Genomic DNA, 13,038 nt, shown 5'->3' with positions numbered 1-13,038 from the left:
GGGCCTCCTTACACTGTGTACCCTGGGAACCTCATTGGCCTGCATCTCAAAACCAATTCTTCTTCCCTCCCAGGTTTTCTGAAGTAGCTACAAACCCCCAAACTGGCTGTGAAATAAGGATGATGGGGTGCTGCCCATCATCACGCTCTTCCTTTACACACGTTAGACGTCAGCAACGGGAAGAGGAGGCCGAGGCTGACCACGGAGGCTCACAACACCTTCGCAGCAAATATGGTAGTGGTATTTTAGGGGAAAATATTCTAAAGATAACGTTCGAAAATTTTTTGTTTTATTATTCTGATAGAATATCCACTAAATATTAAGAATGTGAATGATGGTGGTTGTTTAAATTGACACTAGATGGCGCTCAGGGAACACTGGGATAAGGCTCAAATGAATACAATAAACGCTCATAAGGATGTTGTCACATTGAGTCAATTTATGTATCAATCCAAAGCACATGGAAAAAAAATTTTTTGAATATCTCATCTTTCTACCAGGAAGCAGCTGCTCATCACTGGAAATGATAAACAGCTCTCTAGTGAAAACAGTCTATTCGTTGTTATAAAGATATTCATAAAATGGAGTGAAACTTAAACGTCCAGGCATCTGACTCACTAACGACGTGGCTGGAGCATTCCCCTGGACTTCTGCTCAGGGAAAGCCACACCAAGCCTCACTTGTGGAATGAGCAGAACGCAGCTGTGTGGCCTCCCAGCTCCTCTCAGCTGCGGGGACTGTTGCTCGGGAACTGCTAGATAAGGTGCTGGAGGTGAGAGGCCGCAATGCGCATCTGCAAACCCATGCGATGCAGGATTTAATGGAAGATGGTCATTTAGGAGTCATTTAGAAGGGCCCCCTGTACCTGGTAGGCAGTCTACCACTCTGTTTGTGCCGATTGAGGGTCCAATGGTAGAACTGCTTTTTTCTGACATTTTAATGTGTAATTTTCCTGTCTTCAGGGAACCCAGTTTGGTAAAAATAAAAGAGATCAAGACAATGCCCAGAAACTAACTCTGAGTTGGACACGGACACGTCTGTCCCCATGATCACAGTGAGGATAAACTCATTTAAGTACAGTAGAAGAAAACAGAGGTAAAAAGGAAAGAAAAACAACCCTGGACATTTAAAGAGGTTGAAGGAACAAACAATGCTCTCAGATGACTTTGTGGGACTCTGCAGCTCCTGAGCCAGGAAGCCTCTCCTCACGGCGGTGGACACCACCTAGCCATGGCTGGGCCGATGTTCCGTTCACTTATCAAGAGTCCTGGCCTTTTCTTTGCCATCTGATCTGGAGCAGGGCGAAGGGCTCTGGGTTTGGAAGGATAAACTGCAGGTGCTGCCTTCACCTACTGCGATCTGGCTTTAGGACGCCAGGACCTGGATGTCTGTCAGCCCCGCCCTTGCCCTGCCCGTGGGTCCTTCCCGGGGTGTGAGGGTTCCCTAAAACAGCCCTGCCTGGAAGAGACTGCCTCCCACGGCCCTCCTACCCCAAAGCCACCTCGGCTCCTCAAGGGAGCGGCCATGAGGCCCAAGTGCACTGGGCTGGCCTTCCCGGTGCGTCGGCAGCTCTGGAGGGACGCGGCTTTCATTTCTGGATGTTTATTTAACCAACAGACTATTTTCCTGAGCCCCTCTTGCCCACAGAAGCCGAATGGGGACACACGTCCGCAGAAGGACAAGCCGCACACACGGGCTGCCTCACCTTCTGTGCGCAGGCGGCCCTCTTCTCCTGCTTGGCCTTCATCTCGGCCAGCAGGCCGCTGCCCATCACCTGCACGCCGTACCGCCGCCCGGCCTGGGGGCTGCTCTTACTGTCGCTGCGCTCCAGCCGCCCCTCCTCCGCCAGGCTCTCGTCAAGGGCATCGGGCGTCTTGACCTCCTCCATGCATTCGGCGCTGCTGCTGGACTCTGCTGCGCGGGTCTCCTTCCTGGGAGCGTCCAGGGCTGGGCTTCTGACCGCCCCTTTTGGTGAGGATGGCTCTTCTGTCATCAGAACTGTGGGTGGCCGCTCAGACTTGGACCGGGATTTGATTAGATTTAGAAAGCCGCTCCTCCGAGAGTCTCGCTTTTTCTTCTCATCTCCTCCCTCACTGAGCTCATGGGACTCCGGGCCTCTTGTGGATGATCTCCTACATTTCAAAACAAGACGAATGCTGTTGGTTTGACCATAAATGGAAGCCCCAGCAGAGCTCAACCTACAGAGAGCAATCATCCTAAAGCGCTTTTGGGTGGAATCATTGGATTTGGGAGAGAGAGGACATGGAATGCCACCATCATTCCTACCTGGGGAAACAGGCACAGGCACATCAAGAACGAGAGCCTGAAGTGTCGGCGGCAGGCCCGAGAGCAGAGGGCAGCTTACATGTTTCAACGTGCTCTCAAGGGCCTCTCTACCTGAGTGACCGTCCAACAGAGCGACCTGACTGGAGACAGCAGCTGCCTTGCCTTACCTGAGGGACCCTGGAGAAGGCCAGTGTCCTGTAACCCAACAGCCCCCTGTCAGACAGCAGGTGAAAGCCACCCCTACGCCCAATCCCAGCAGACTGAAATCTTCACTTAAATGCCAAATCCACAGAAAGAAGCAACAAGATGAAAGTCCAGAGCGGGAGCTTTGGTAGAGGCTCTCAGAAAGGAAGGGGAGTGGAAGGGGAGAAGAGTAGAGGGATGAGCTACTCTAGGAGCATCGCGACTGCCTTCCTGCGGGGCTGGCGGATGGAATGGCCATTCAGCTTCCCTGAATCGCTACTAAAGTGTAGAAAAAGGCGTAGGCCACGTGGGAGAAAGGCCGGAATAGCGACGAGTGCAAGCTGACCCCAAAGGGAAGGCCCTGAAAAGTGGATCTGTGCGGTTCCAAGAAGAGGAGCAAGGAGCCCCTCCAAAGAGGAAAGGAGGAGGGGGCGCAGCCATCCACAGGGGGACGCCTAGCTTACCTGTGCAGATGGAGCACAGGAGCCGGGTGTGGCTGCAGAGGGCATGGGCGGGAGGCTGCAGAGGGCACGGGCAGGAGGCGGAGCTCCAGGAGCCCACCGGCCTAACACGGGCCGCTTGGCTCACTCTGGACTCCAGAGCAGCAGCGCCCCGCACCGCCAGGCAAGGCAAAGTCTCTGAGCCGGGAGAGAAGACCTAAGGTGGCTGGTCAGGAAGGCCAAAGAAGACCGTGTGCCCTTAAGACCCGCCAGTTGACAAGCCCCACTCGGGCTCCCAGCAACTGCATTTCTGCCCCATGCCTCTTCGCCAAGACACAAGAAGGCTGCCCTCAGATCAGAGCAGCAGCAGAAGTGGAGAATGGACGGGAGGAGACGCATCAAGGGGTGTCCGAGAGCGTGCGGAGGGGAAAAGGAAATGCACTCGGACAGAAAAGGCAGGGTCCATGGCTTAACAGGAAGAGCCATGCCAAGTGATGCAAGTTTAAGAGAAAGAGCATGGAGAAAAAGGAAGAGACGAAACCACACAGAACAATTTCAGAACCAGCAGACACGAATTTCCAGACAGAAACAGTCCATGAGTGCCCAGCAAATGGTTCTAACAACTCACTCTAGAACATGTCCTCTGACAATTTCAGTCCCTGAGAATGCAGACAAGCTCCCAAGTGCTTCCAGAGGAGGGGAAAACAGAACCAAGACAAAGGATCAGGGTGTGAACTGATGCTGGAGTCTTAGGAGCAGCACAAGCAGACAGAAGGTAATGGAGCAAAGTTTTCAAATCTCTAAGGTAAAATGGATTCCAACCTCCCATTCTAAACCTAGCGGCACACTTACTCAAATGGGAGATATTTGAACTACAGAGACTCGTTTCCAAGCTCCCTTTCTCAGAAAGCGGCTGCAGGAGGCTCTCCGCTATAACTAATGAATAAACTAAGAGAGATTTCAGCAACAGACACAGAAGGGGAGGGGACCTGGCCCAGGAGTGACAGTGAGCAGTCCCAGGAAGGCAGCAGAGGCCCTGGGCAAGAGGCCACCCTGGAGCCAGTCAGGTGCGGGCGAGAGACGGCCCAGAGGAGGCTGAGCACCCCTGAGTAAGTGTGGATGAGGGTTATGCCTTTACTGCAGATTTAGGGGTAAGTCAGGAAAAGGAACACAAAAGACTAAGCAATGCAGGAGGGATACTGATCAGCTCCAGGGAAAATAAAAAAGGTGTGGAAGAAAAGAAACACAGTTCTCGTGCAGTACATGAACCAGTTATGGATATTTACACGGCTAGAACAATCAAACACCAAGTACCATCTGACTGTCCATGTTGGTAACATTAAATACCAAAGACAGGGAGCGGAAAGCGTGTGTGGACAAGAGAAGGCCTGAATAACAGTGTGTGAGAGCGGCATCAGGGTGAGAAGGAACAGTTAATCACTATCCCAACCTGGACACGATCAGAGAACCCACGCTATGAAGGCCAGCGGAGCAAGGCAGACGGCCAGGAACAGATGCAGGAATAGGGAGGGGAAAGATACAGGCGGCTTTTTGGAAAGCTCTGGATGGGCTTGCTTAACTTGGATTTTCAAACTTTGTTTGTACTACCTCATGACTTTTACGCATGTGCAGCCCTTTAATATCAAACGACCTATTTTTTATAACAAAATGAAATGAAAAACACCACAAGTTCTAGTAGATTCCGTCATTATCTGATGGAGACCAAGGCATCTAGTTCTATTTGTGCCCTGGAACAAGATCAGAATTCTCCTGGAGCAGTGGCTTTGCAGAAAAATGGCTTTATGCCTTCTTTACCCAACTTTCGTTCAGAAGAAATTACAAAGAAAGAGCATTAACCAGGGAGGACGTGACCTGGGCAGGTGTGACAACCATGAGGGCCACACCCCATGCTCAGGAGCCTCCCCTCTAACTAGACGTGACTCTGAAGTTTAAGAAGACAGGAGCCCACACGCATCTCCAGCTGAGATGGAGACGGTCAGGGTGGTCTTGAGGAACTCGCTGGCAATGACAGAGGGCAGACCATGAGGTCTGCATGGAGACACTGAAGTCAGAGAGAACACCAAGACCTAGGACTGCTCCTGAAGAACAGCACTCTGTTTGGAAAGACAGACTTGAAAGCAACACAAGAGAGGTTTTCCATTTTGCTCGGCCTATGCTGGTATTTCTTGAATCTTTTACGTGGAAATATGTGCATCTATTCCCTGGGTAAAAGAATTAAAGCCTAAACAAACTCTCAAAGAATCATATGCACTCTAACAGATGTGTACAGAGGATGAAAAAGGGTATTAAGTCAACAGAGAGACAGTCATTAGCTGGAGGGACAGAGTGGTCATAGGAAAGTATCCAAGGATACATGGAATTGAGCTTGGCTCTTCAGAGATGGGACAGAATTTGCTGGGTACAGTATGTGAAGCTTCAAGGCCAGTGTCAGAGATGACAAATAACTGGGTCCTACAGCTTCTAAGACTCAGTGAGACAGCTGTGGACATAAGATCTAACTTATTTCCACTGCCATGCCATGGAGGCAAGAAAGAGTACATCAATCTACAGAAGACCAGTCTCTTCCCCTGTGCCCCGTCTGCCTCCAGCTTATCAGCATGGCTCAAACTTCCCCAAATCTGACATCTCCAGGTGAAGAACACTCCACACACACAAATCAACGTGAAAGAACGTATTTTAGAAGGGTTCTGCATTTTAGCTGGAGATTAAATAACTGGCTACAAATTGTGCTTAAAGGTTTTACTGTTTCAATTTACGCTATGGAAACTCTATCTTTACAATAGTAAAATGCAGAGAAAACTGTTTAGAGGCTAACTCTGAAGCCCACAACCTGGGCTGGACATGCCTCCGGGTGGCCCGGAGATCCTGTGGACACAGTTTGCTGGCCCCACCCTCCAGAGTTTTCAGCTCACTCATTCAGGTCTGGGCTTGAGAATTTGCACTTCTAACATGTCCCCAGTGACACTGAGGCTCTTGTCTAGGAGATCGTATTCTGCAAACCCCACAGAACAGCGAATCCGTATATAAAAAGAGACTTAATACTGTTTGATTGCAATTGTTAGTAATTTAAGTGTGAATTGAGTAATATTGTTAGCAAAATGACTCTGAACTCACTTGGAATCCATTTTGGTCACTTTCTTGGTGAAAAATTCATCTACACCTTCATCCACTCTCCCCATAAGACCATTCTGCTCTCCATCTTGGGAGACTATGTTGGCAGCACAGACCTGCAAAATAAACACATGATCTGTTCACACTCAACACCATTCAGCAAAAGTGCACTGCTCAGGCAAAGTCCCAGGTGAGGGACACAGGGTTGTGCCGTAATACGGCAGAGTCACCAGAGCTCAGTGACAGAGAAAGAAGCTCAGAGTCACTTCCATTTTGATCACACAGATGAAGTAGTACAGAACTTGCTGTATCATCACTTTCTTTTGGAGAAGAATGCAGAATGGCAGCAGGGGCAGCCCTCGCATGGATGAGGAGCCCAACAGCGTACGCACGTTTTACAGATCATCACTTCGCACTCATGGTTAGCCTTGGGACTGAAAAGGAAAGGCAGCTTCAGCCTTGTGGCCAGTTAGTCACAGACTGGACAGTAAGGGACATGCCAGGCCACCTGGCTGATGGAGGAGCACCTGCCCCCAGGCACATGACCCTGACGCGGGGAATCCTCCCAGTGGCCTCCAGTGGCTCTCCTAAGCTTTCCTTGCACACATCACCTCTGCCCTCAGCCCTCTCCTCACCCTCACTTTGCAACAGTCACAGCTGGTACTCGGGCTCTCTGGGGATGTGGGGAACATCAGGGCTCAGAGACAGAGGCACAGAGCTCAACAGCCATCTGCCTCCATGCAGGCCAGCCCAGGCCTGAGGGCTGGCTACACCTCAGCACCCAGAAAACTCGGCCAGTGAGGGACGAAGAGACTGGGAGCAGCGGTGAGAGTGCAGGAACACTGGAGATGAGCTGCCAGAGGATGCGGGAGGTGGCTCCAGCCTGGAGACGGCAGCAGGGAAACTGGAGTCCCAAATAAGGAGTTTGTAGGAGTTCAAGGCCAAGCATGCATGCTGCTTTATCTCATTTTCTAGCAAAAGGAAAATATCTGACTCTAGGCTTTACTGCCAAGGAGAATAATCGTCAGACTGAAGAGAGCAGCACAGTTGTGGGAAGAAAGACCAGAAACCTTTCAGGTAGACGCAAGTGCATTCCAGCACTGAGAAGGCGTTTGCAAATAAAACTGGAATTGCTGCTGCTGATGTCTAAGAAATGAAGAAGGTGGACTTCCTGCTCCAAAAGAATGATTTGTGACTGCTTAGAAGATCAGCTGGTGATTGTGAGGACAGATGATTTGTACCCCCTTTGTGTCCCCTCTGCCAGGATTATTAGGAGAATACACCAGGAACACCCAGTAGGCACTGCACCTGGATCTTGACAAGTAGTTGCCAACACTATGTCTTCATAGGCTGGGTGCAGAGAAGCAGGCAGGAAGGAAGTCGAGACAATTAGGTGCATTAACAACTCTATGAGCCAATACACCCAGAGTATGCTAATGAGCAAGCTGAATAATCAGGAGTGGTCTACGCATACATTAGGCAGCAAGAAACAGGGAAATTGAGGAGCTGAGGAAGCAAGTCAAAAAATAAAACACAAGGAAAGAAAATGAAAGCAATATAAGACAAAAATGAATGAACTTGAGAGGATAGGGAAACTAAAAGTGGATTCTTTGAAAAAGACTCATAAAAAGATAATCACAAAATTGATTAAGATTTATTAGAAATGAAAACAAAACATAACTACTGATGCAGTAAAGATTAAAACTCTTAAAAGAATTTTATAAACTAAATGAGCAATTAGATTAAGTGGACAATATAGTAGTATATCAAAATGATCTCAAGAAGAATTAGGTAAACTGAATGGATCTATAACAAATCAAACCCCCAGTAAACTCTCTACACACAGAAATTTCAGGCACACTGCACAGAAACAACACTTCCAGCCCAGATGGCTCCCCAGGAGGGGAACCACTTCCATTACATACAGACTGTTCCAGAAACCAGGAAAGGAGACAGAGCTTCCTAAGTGATTTCATGGATACAGCATAACTCTGACACTCAAACTAGATGAACAGTCTACACAAGAAAAGGAAAGAAAAATTAAAAGATTCTCTCATTTTCACACAGATGCAAAAATCCTATTAAAATATTGGCAAACAAAGCCCAGCAATCTATTAAAACACAGGAAAAGCATCATGACCCACATGGAAACTGGTGAGCTGAGGAAGCCAGTCAAGGAGTAAGAACCCCAAGGAAACAGAATGAAGGCATGCCTGAGTCTCCTGCTGACTTAGCAGCAAAAGCATGAGTTACCTGAAGCATCCATGTGACTGACTGAATATTCATATTCCTAGATTCTCTTGCAACTGGGTGGAAACGTGGCTCATTTCTGGTCAGTGAGATGCCACCGGACATCTACTAGGGTTTCTGGGTCAGTTCAGATTTTCTCCGCACAGCAAACCTTTTCTCTGCCTGAAATCTGCCCTGTCACTACTAGTCACATGCATGACACAGCCATGAAAAGAGAAGGTGGGTACAGCCTGTGGTTGCATGAGCAGAAGCACAGTCTCTGGAGGAGGAGGTGACAAGGAGAATGACCACTCCTACAGAGCACTCTGTTGTGAACTGGGTGCCACAGTGTAATAATTCACAACAGTGACAAAACTTGTAAATAATTCCAGACAGAATCCTAGAAGGAACGTGAAGAGAAAATTTAGATTGAAGACGGAGAGATCTCAAGCAGTGACACACAAATATTTCTAGGTCTGGTGAGTATGAGGTTGAAATAACATGTACCAATGGAAACTGAAATGAAACGGCCAAGTTAAAACTACGAAATAAGATTTCCAACAACACAAAAATAATCTGCTCATAATTAGAGCCTTCAGAAGGTCACAGGGTTTTAAGCACTGACGCAGGAACTGGAGAAGATGACTGTGGAACCCTGGGGCCTCACTAGACTGTAGCTCAGAGCACACACACCGCCGGGGCCCGGGGCTGCAGCCAGAGCTGGAGCATGCCTTCCTGGGTAGGGACCACAGTGCAGTGCCAGTGAGTGGGGCACAGGTGTCCACAGCGGCAGGCACCACATCAGACCTCTGGGCGGCAGGTGACACTGATTCACAGGATGCCCGTGAGAGCCAGTTACCTGCCCTGGCTCCCTACGCCCTTGAATAACTAGAAGAAAGCCTGCCTTTCATAGGGAGGCAATTCTCACTGCTGGCAGAGCCAGGGCCAATCCTGTGGGTCAGGGTCCTCAAGAGAGTATGAGCACCCACAGCCGGGGTCCTCTCCTAGGGATACCTGCACCCACAGCCGGGGTCCTCTCCTAGGGATACCTGCACCCACAGCTGGGGTCCTCTCCTAGGGATACCTGCACCCACAGCCGGGGTCCTCTCCTAGGGATATCTGCACCCACAGCCGGGGTCCTCACCTATGGAGAACCTGTACCCACAGCCGGGGTCCTCGCCTGGGGACCTGCACCCACAGTCGGGGTCCTTACCTAGGATACCTGTACCCATAGCTGGGATCCTCACCTAGGGATACCTACACCCACAGCCAGGGTCCTAGTCTAGGGATCTGCATCCCCAGCTGGAGGGGGTGCCAGTGGGAAGTGCCACTGGAGTTGGCCATGCTCTGTCCCAGCAGCCGAGGTCAGAACCACTAGGCAGCCCTCTGGTCACACTGTGGCCAGAAGCACTCAGAAGAAAGTGAAGTCCCCTGCCAGACCTGGACCATGACACCTCCTAGTGTACCCTCAGGCTCTGCATCATCCTCCTACTGGAAGGATGGGACCCCAAGGACCAAAGCGAGGCAGAGCCATGAGGCAAAGGCAGCCTGAGTGGTCGTGGGGACACCCATGTGGACAGCAGCCAGAATGAACCCCAGGACGTCAGGGAGCCGACACATGAGAGGTCTGTCCCGAGTGCCAGCACCACCCCACTACGGCATGACCTCCCTTTCCGCGTGCTCTAAGCCACTTCAGAAATGGTCTTTCTGGTCAGGTGAGGATCTCTCCCCCAAAGCCAAGACTACTGAAAGTCACTCAACTGAGAAGATAATTCAGAGTAGGGATTTCTGTAGAAGTATCTTCCTCCTCCTGTGGTGAAGACGCCCCTGTGCACGAGGGCAGCAGAGTGGCCGTAGGGCTGAGGCAGACCGCTGCTCCTCCACCTCGGCCACCCTGGGGTGGGGTGGCAGGGCACGGGCCTCAGCACCCCGCCTGGCACGAGGCTGGCTCTGAAGAGCAACCTTTGCCTTTGAGGTGGGATCGAGCACTCGTATTCCATTTACTTCCTACAATGGCACAGTCACTGCTGGTATTTCAGGAAGGAGCTGATCCAGGTTGGGTGGGTCACAGCCTGCTCTGCCACTGCAAGGGGCACTGTGGGCCACTGGCCGCAGAACCTCCAAGCACCCCTGTGCACGCCTACGTGGGAAAAGAACTGTATATTTTATTTCTTGTAATTAAAAAAAAAATTAGTCTTTGCCTTTGGAGCTGGGCAGGGGAGGATGAAAACCCTTCGTGCCAGAGCTGCCTCTCTGTGCCTGGAGGAGAGGGCAGCCCAATCCCTGAGATGCAGGGACACAGGGAGGATCCGAATGCACAGCCCCGCGGCTGCAGGCCGTGGCCATCAGACACCGCCTGGTCTTCTCACTCCCCTGCCCCCTCTCCTTCAATGCCAGCCCAGGAACATGCGGCCTTCCCATTCCTTTGGGTCTTCATTTCTGAGGGTCCCATGTCACATGTCTGTCACTTAACTGTGGGGAGACTGAGGCCACGCAAGTTATACTATTAACTATTCTCAACGTGGACAGAGCCTGAGAGAAACCGCTGCTCAGTAACAATCCAGAATCCACTCAGGCCCTCTGCGCGGCAGCTGTCTTCCTCCCTGTCTGAAGAGGACTCTCCCTTATCTAAAAGGAAAAGGTCCATTCCTTTAAGGTCATGCAAGAGTGCACTAAAAAATCTAAAATCTGGTAAATTGGGCATGTAGGCAGTAGAGGGCCTTTTCCTATTTTTTGGAAAATGTATGAAGCTATTCAGATTCAGATGAGGGGAAAGTAAACCAAACAAAACCACAGCCTGATCTGAAGTGCAGACTACTGCAGACTACGTGGATCAGGTCCCGACTGTCCACCACTTACCCAGGAAGCATATGAGCACTCTCTGTACTCCACCCACAGTGAGCACTGAGCACAACACCAAGGACAGGAAGCCACTGGCCCTGCCACCCAAAACCCACAGGCGAGGAGAAGCAGGCCGAGAAGACACCTGTGGTGGGAGCCGCGACCTCGCCTCTAGGAAGGCTCCAGGAGGGCTGCTCAGGCTGTGCACTGTGCATAACCAGCCCTTGACGACAAGGACAAGAGGCGGGAGTGCTTCTGGGAAAGAGGCCGGTCAGTGAGATGGGAACCACCTGGAAGTTGCTCTGAGCCCAGGAAAACAAGGAGGAAAGGGCTGTAGCATGAAAGGGCGGGCGGGGCCAGCGCAGGGTGAGGACACAGGCAGGAGACGAGGATCACACCTGGCTTCTGACTTGTCAGTGCCGCCCCGCGGGGAGAGGACAGGACAGGAAGGACAGGCTGGCAGGGAAGAGGCCCTGGGTGAGTGCGAGGTGCTCTGGACCCTCGAGCTCAGGAGGCACGCGGATTCCTGAATGTGCAGAGGTCAGCACAGAGACTGGACAGCTGAGATGGCATCGTGACGGCCATGGCTGGAGGTGGCCAGTGGGACAATACCTTCCTGAAAGACGGAGTGTCCGGTCGCTGCTGGGACACCACATGAGGTGACAGTGGCGGAAGAGCCATGGGCTCAGGACTGGGCGAGAGTGACCTTGGAGTGAGGAGGTGGAGAGGATGGTCTGGGAGCAGCGCAGGGACAGGGAGGAAGGTCAGGAAGGTCTGCACAGCAGCGTGGCTATGAGCGCGGGGCGGGGGGGCACACGGCCTGTCCTCCCGCCACAGAGGCACCAGTGCTGCCGGCCAGCCCCGTGGGCCTTCCTCACCACATGGCACTGGGGTCAGCAGGCCCAGGGTCCAGAGCCCAGGGGCGTGCGGGGTCCTGCACCACGATGGCTGCTAACACTTCATCAGGACTGAACTCCCTGGCGGTGACCTTCGCCTCTTCACCAGACGCCCGCAGGGGCCCAGACCCGCCTGCTTGTCTCACCCGTGCTTCCCAGGGAGCTACTGAGCCCCAGCTTGAGACTGTGCACACGCCCCCTGTGCAGAGAGGCCCTTGGGTCCTGAATTAGGGACCCGAGCACCCTCCCAGAAGGACAGGGCCGGGGCCAGGGCGCCTACCGCGGCCTGTGAGGGCGGCTGCTTCTTGTTCCGACGGGGCCGCAGCTTGGTGAAGTGTTCCAGCTTCTTGCCCTCCTCAGAGGGCAGCTCAGAGATAAACCCTGAGCTCCGTTTCTCCTGCCTGGCGAATGGGAATGGTGGGTCTTCTATGTGAATTGGCACCTCTTCCAGGGCTTTATCAAGGTCAAACTCCATTTCTACAATAAAATAAAGCCTGAGGTCAAAAAGCAATGCAGAGAGATGGTCAGAAAATTCCTGAAAGCCACTGTAATTCTATCAGGAAATAGCAAACACCCTCTCACAAACCACCTAAGTCTCGATTGTTACCCATACAGAGGATCCCTAAGAAATGTCCCCCAGAGTGGCAGGAGGTCCTTGCTGGGGCTGTTTCCTGGTCACAAGGGACACTGTACTTACCAAAGGCCCTGGACACTGGCCGCAGCATTCGGCTATGGATGCTCTTCCTCTTGGATTTAGGAGTCATCTGGCAATGACATACAGAAAGCACTTAGGCAGCACAGGACACTCACCTTCCAACTTCAGAACGCTCCAGACCACCCAATTAAACTCCCAACGGGCTTCACTTCTTTACAGGAGGGCTCGGTACAGCTGATGGCCAGACTCAAGCCTGAAGTGGCTAACCTCCACCGTTTCCCTAATGACACAGCTAATTCTGTTCTGCTTTCCCAGTCCTAACTAGCAAAAGTCTGTCCTACAGTCAGAAAAAACAACAAACAATACAGACTTCAAC

General features: G+C 51.5%; 1 protein-coding gene across 1 annotated transcript in view; it reads right to left on the bottom strand.

Annotated features, from left to right (window-relative positions):
• Positions 1–13,038, bottom strand: part of Carmil1 (capping protein regulator and myosin 1 linker 1) — a 251,990-nt gene that overhangs the window by 13,869 nt on the left and 225,083 nt on the right. The window contains exons 30-33 of the mRNA XM_047558066.1: positions 12,705–12,771; positions 12,288–12,484; positions 6,045–6,157; positions 1,706–2,132 (exon numbers count right to left, since the gene is read on the bottom strand). Of these exons, the coding sequence (XP_047414022.1) occupies positions 1,706–2,132; positions 6,045–6,157; positions 12,288–12,484; positions 12,705–12,771 (804 nt within the window). The remainder of the gene's footprint in view (positions 1–1,705; positions 2,133–6,044; positions 6,158–12,287; positions 12,485–12,704; positions 12,772–13,038) is intronic.

The sequence above is a fragment of the Sciurus carolinensis genome, chromosome 7 (genome assembly GCF_902686445.1).
Source record: "Sciurus carolinensis chromosome 7, mSciCar1.2, whole genome shotgun sequence".
Lineage (NCBI taxonomy): Eukaryota > Metazoa > Chordata > Mammalia > Rodentia > Sciuridae > Sciurus > Sciurus carolinensis.
Note: the sequence above shows the minus strand (reverse complement) of the source record. Positions and strands in the feature narration are given on the sequence as shown.